The following is a 5,445-nucleotide window of genomic DNA, read 5'->3' as shown; positions in this document are numbered from 1 at the left end:
ATACAGTAAAGCGGCCCCCCACACGTTCAAATTTTTGGTCCAATTCTTTTGTCAAATTATTTGACATGAATTTGATCGTGTGTGGCGTAATTTGAGGGCCTAAAAGGTTTGATGTCAAATTTTTTACTGATCTGATTTCAGTAGATATTTTTTGAGACAACATCAAATAATATGTGCGTGGTACCTAGCAATAATTTGCGCTAATTAGTTAGTGATTAGACATGATCTGAGGAGGATGTGCGCGGGTCATCGTCATCATGGCTCCAACAAAACATGAGAAGAAATTTCTTCTCGAGCTTATTGATGTTTATAGAAGTTTACCACAACTTTGGAACATTAAAGTGACTGTTAGAGAGACAGAAATAAAAAAGATATGGCATATGAGACTCTTCTACAGAAATTCCCTGATTATTATCCGGAAGGGACGAAGGAGGAGCTGAAGAAGAAAATAAACTCACTGCGGACGAGCTTCCGAAAAGAATTAAAAAAAAATAAAAGACTCGAGCAGATCTGGAGCAGGAGCAGATGAAATTTGAGCCGTGTTGATGCTCTTTGGTTCCTGAGTGACCATGAAACACCGGCTTCTTAATGAAGCACAATAAAATCGACTGAAGATGTAAGTGAAATTATTAAGCATACTTTTAGTTGCATTCAATGACTGTAGCATAGCTTATCCAACATAATTAGGTATTGATACAAATTTCATAGTTATTCATGTCTATTTGCATATAAAAGTAAAATACTGTTAGGCCGATGTCACACTATGGATTTTTGTCGAACGGCAAAAATGGATGCATCGTCTTTGATGGTGATAGAGCAACCAAATGAATGATTTTTGGATTTATATGAGGTTGGGCTATACTGCCCATCCTAAAAAAAATCCTAAAATCATTGGTTGGTCTCATCTATCACCATCAAAGACGATGCATCCGCTTTCGCTGTCCGTCAGAAAACCATAATGTGACAGACAGACTATTCAGAAGCCTATATAAATGTGTTAAAGAAACAATCAATAAATAAAAGAATTACATTGCTTCCACTTTGCTTGCTTCTATAAAACCAATTGTAACTGCCAAGGAACCGATCCAAGGCTGGAAAAACAGTGCTTCATAGTTTCTCCAGTAAACTTTGCTTTTTCTGACGTATTCCTGCTGAATGTGGGATGTACGGTTGCTAGTTCTCTCTGTTCAGTACGCCATTCCCCACTTTGAAGCTCATGTGTGACATTGTCCTCCCAATCCACGCTTCCCGGAGCCATCCATTGGCTTGATTGTTGCTTTAAAAAGTTATGTAGATAGCAACATGTTAAAGTTATGTAGATAGCAACATGTTAAAGTTATGTAGATAGCAACATGTTAAAGTTATGTAGATAGCAACATGTTAAAGTTATGTAGATAGCAACATGTTAAAGTTATGTAGATAGCAACATGTTAAAGTTATGTAGATAGCAACATGTTAATGTGACAGTCGTTGCTTTTTCTGGCGCAAGCATCATTGGCCTCTGGAATACACCATATCTTGAAACACGTATTCCGAACACATTTTCAACTATACTTTGTCCCCTGCTTAAACGATAATTGAAAATCCTTCTTTCCTGGTCCAAAACGTTGTTTCCCATTGCACTGTAGGGTTTAAGGAGATTTTCATTCATTGCAAAAGCTTCGTCGGCCACGAAAAAGTAAGGCACATCAATAGAGTCTCCTCCATGCAACGGTTCGGCTCCTGATAGCTGTAGTTCGCCATGTTCCATCAAAGAACTAAAATTTGTATGGCTCATTACACCTCCATCTGAAACACGTCCGTTCATTCCAGCATCGACCATTATAAATTCGTATTTGGCATTGACAACTGCTAGCAGTACGATACTGAAATGTTTCTTATAGTTATAGTAAAATGATCCAGAGGCAATTGGTTTTTTAATTGAGACGTGTTTGCCGTCTAATGCCCCAACACAATGTGGTATATTCCAATGTTTATTGAAATCGTTGCTCAATTCTTTCCGCTCTTCAGCAGTTTGCGGCATCTGGAAAATAAAAAATGTATTTTTTAATTTCACATTGACGATGACCAGGAAGGCACAACCGTACAAGACAGGGTAAATGTAAGTACGAACCTACATCCTGTTGCAGCTCAACCTGCAAAGCGTAAGAAATTGGCAAAGGTTTCTAATCGCCAAGACGAACTGATAGCACTAGCTTGTGAACATCTTCAGAAACCTGAAAATTAATTTCTCACAATGGCTAGAGCTTGGGTCAATGATTTATCTAAAATGGATCCTAAACAACTGCTACTTGCAAAGAAGGGAATACACGATATTACCTTCGAAGGACTTTGTGGAAACCTGCATCGACAATCTGTGCAGATACATCCCATCCCGCAAGAAACTCTATGTTGGACACTAAGTAGTGATACCAGTGAATATGCACCTAGTCCCTAGGATATGTTTATATAAAATTTGATTTAATTATGGTAATTCATAATTTAGTTCACTAATAGAAATGTATTGGAACAATCAACATCTTTTCATTTTGTTAACATTCATCTCGTAAAAGGATGTGTTTATATAAAATTTCATTTCATTATGGTTATTTATAATTCAGTTCACTAATTAAAATGTATAGGAACAACCCGCATCTTCTTACCTTTATGTACGACTGCAAACATGTGTTGATGGCGGTGCACGTATCTATAACGATACCACCAATGGCTTGAGGAGAAATGGCACTCAGGAATTTCAGGTCTTCGAATGTGTTTCCAGTAGCCAAGAAGCGGAGAGTTATTGAGTGTCTTTCAAATGGTGATATCGCACAACGCATAACTGTGTTTCCTTTGATTATATATGGTCTCACAAGATCTAATAGTTTGTCAAATGATTCTCTGTCCATGCGAAGAAAGTTCTTGAAAACATCAGGTTCACTAATTCTCAGTTCATTTAATAAAGGAGCATGACCAAATCGTTCACGACACAAATACCATTGCTGGGCCCACTTTCGTCTCTTTCGTTTCTGTGTGCTCTTCAATGTTAAGCCAAGAGCCAACGCTGTATATGCATCCATGATGACACTCAGGAGCAAAATTAAAATTTGATGAGAAGTTTGAGCAAGGAGGGCGAACGTCAAACCGTCAAATAATTGGACATAAAAAAATTTGACCAAATATCCCAAAAATCTGAGCGTGTGTGCCGCTTAAGCATAAAAGGGGGGGAGAGAGAGAGAGGGGGGGGGAGAGAGAGGGGGGGGGGGAGAGAGAGGGGGGGGAGAGAGAGAGAGAGAGAGGGGGGGGAGAGAGAGAGGGGGGGAGAGAGAGAGAGAGGGGGGGGAGGGAGAGAGAGAGAGAGAGAGAGAGAGAGAGAGAGAGAGAATCATCTAGGCCTTAATTGTCATTATCTAAATTTCTTGAAACTATGATCCTTTGTGAAGGAAAAGAAAATGCAAACACGTTACTTAAGCCAACGCACAGGCGGCACTTCACCATTCCCTGATCCTAAACAATCAATCTATCGTCACCTAAGAATCCTAGAACCTATTCGCGTATCTACCACGGTTTAATATAGTGACAGCTTCTATTTTTTTCTCGTAAATAGCTTCTTCACCTGAAAAACTGAATTACAGAAAGTTTTTTCTTACTCCTAATCTCCGTCGTATTAACAACCAATTATCAGACAATTTCATCAACATTTCGTAAAAAAATAAAAGCTCGTCGTCCTTCAAATAAATTTACACCATCACCTCATATATTCACACGAACCCAACTACAAACTACACCATTTACATAAACCTGTTTCACACTATACCTCATCTACATTCCTCCATACTAAATGATGGAATTTAAAAAATCTGGGATTGCTCTCTCACACCACTGGGAACATCTAATAGTCTGGTCATCTCCCTCACATACATTACCCATCCAACCTTGTTTTCAATGTTACTTAATTAGCAAATTACCAACTTATTGTACTGTGCCAAAATTCGCTTAGTAGAAATGCAATGCTAAGGAGATTAGTACTCAATAAAAACTATGAAGTTTAAAGTTCTAAAAAAAAAGTAACACAAACTCAAGCCTAACCACGCGGATCTACTCAAACCGAAAGCATTCAGCCAGACAAAATGTTGCCGAATAGCCATTCCCACACACAAGAACTACCGAAGAACGGCGCCGGGACTCAACGACCCAAAATAACATACGACAGGCAGATGTCCACAACGTGTTCGCCCCCGGAAATGACCGAGGAAAAGCATGAAGGTTAACGGAGGATTCATTTAAAACTTCGCATCGATATGCGAAGCCTACTTTTCCAAGGTGGGAATATCTTGACCAACCAGTCAACTTACAATGGTTTAAAAAAAGTATGGCTTCTGCTATTTCCGATTTTTTTTCTTCGGTCTCATTTAAATGGAAAAAAACTTGTTTCACATCTGTGGTGTATCCACTGTCTTGAAAAATTAAAGAAATAGGTTTGCCATTAAGAAAATTAATTTAATCCATGATAGACAGCGCGCGCACACAAGCACACACATTATATATATAGTGTAAAATTAGTAAAGTGTAGAATTGGTAATTACTTCTCTTGTAGTTTCCTTTCCTCACTGGGCTATTTTCCCTGTTGGGGCCCTTGCGCTTATATCATCATTCTTTTCCAACAAGGGTTGTAGCTTAGCAAATAATATATATATATATATATATATATATATATATATATATATATATATATATATATATATCTATATATATATATATAAAGAGAGAGAGAGAGAGAGAGAGAGAGAGAGAGAGAGAGAGAGAGAGAGAGAGAGAGAGAGAGAGAGAGAGGTGAAGTTTGCATTTATTGAGGACTTAATTTTAAACTGATAAAATACGTCAATATTTTTAATACCAAAATCTTTGTTCTTACTTTTTTGTTGTTGATAGTGGATACGTCAGATGTACAAACAGGTTTCGTCCCCCATTCCTTTTTAACTGAAACCGAAGAAATAGAAACAGGAAAAAGCGGAAGTTATTTCTGATTTGAAAACAATCCGTATAATCCAGGCCCTTCGGGGGACCATCGTTCAGATTTGTCTACAATCGTGAAATTTGGCACAGATGTAAATGATGTCATATTGAACCAATTACTTGAGGGCGCGAAAGACTATTTTCACTGGGGTCGCCATATTGGCAAAATTGAATATGGCCGTCACTCGATATTTCATTTTGCCATAACTTTACAACCCACACAAAGTAAAAGCATTTTAAATGAGTTTTTTACCTCAAGGAATCTAAATCTGAGCTCAAATTTCCCATAGCACATGTACTTTTGCCAATCTAAAGTTCGAAAATTAATTTTTTTGGACTAAAATATGTATTTTAATACGGACATTTATCATATATACATTTAGTGGTTCAGCTTGTTTCTTAACATGTTCACTAATGAAGAAATTTTATGAGTCCGCTCTTAGTGGACTGTCA

The 5,445-nt window shown here is 37.7% G+C and overlaps 1 protein-coding gene and 1 pseudogene across 1 annotated transcript; one reads left to right on the top strand and one right to left on the bottom strand.

The window, feature by feature from the left end:
* Window positions 1–257: 257 nt before the first annotated feature.
* On the top strand, window positions 258–2,437 carry LOC137654318 (uncharacterized; annotated as a pseudogene).
* LOC137654319 (putative nuclease HARBI1) lies at window positions 779–3,056 on the bottom strand. Its single transcript, XM_068387944.1, has 2 exons — window positions 2,643–3,056; window positions 779–2,023 (listed from the first exon to the last, which is right to left on the bottom strand). The coding sequence occupies exons 1-2, from the start codon at window positions 3,054–3,056 to the stop codon at window positions 1,412–1,414; spliced, it is 1,026 nt and encodes a 341-aa protein (XP_068244045.1). The 3' UTR covers window positions 779–1,411.
* Window positions 3,057–5,445: the final 2,389 nt, after the last annotated feature.

Source organism: Palaemon carinicauda, chromosome 15, assembly GCF_036898095.1.
Source record: "Palaemon carinicauda isolate YSFRI2023 chromosome 15, ASM3689809v2, whole genome shotgun sequence".
Lineage (NCBI taxonomy): Eukaryota > Metazoa > Arthropoda > Malacostraca > Decapoda > Palaemonidae > Palaemon > Palaemon carinicauda.
This window is presented reverse-complemented; position numbering and strand designations above follow the sequence as displayed.

What these genes read in the sequence shown, in the direction of transcription:
- LOC137654319 (XM_068387944.1), bottom strand. Translation starts at nt 3,056, where the DNA reads ATGGATGCATATACAGCGTTGGCTCTTGGCTTAACATTGAAGAGCACA. An exon ending in GTTTGCAGTCGTACATAAAG is followed by an intron (nt 2,024 to 2,642) that starts GTAAGAAGATGC and finishes TTTATTTTCCAG; the next exon opens with ATGCCGCAAACTGCTGAAGA.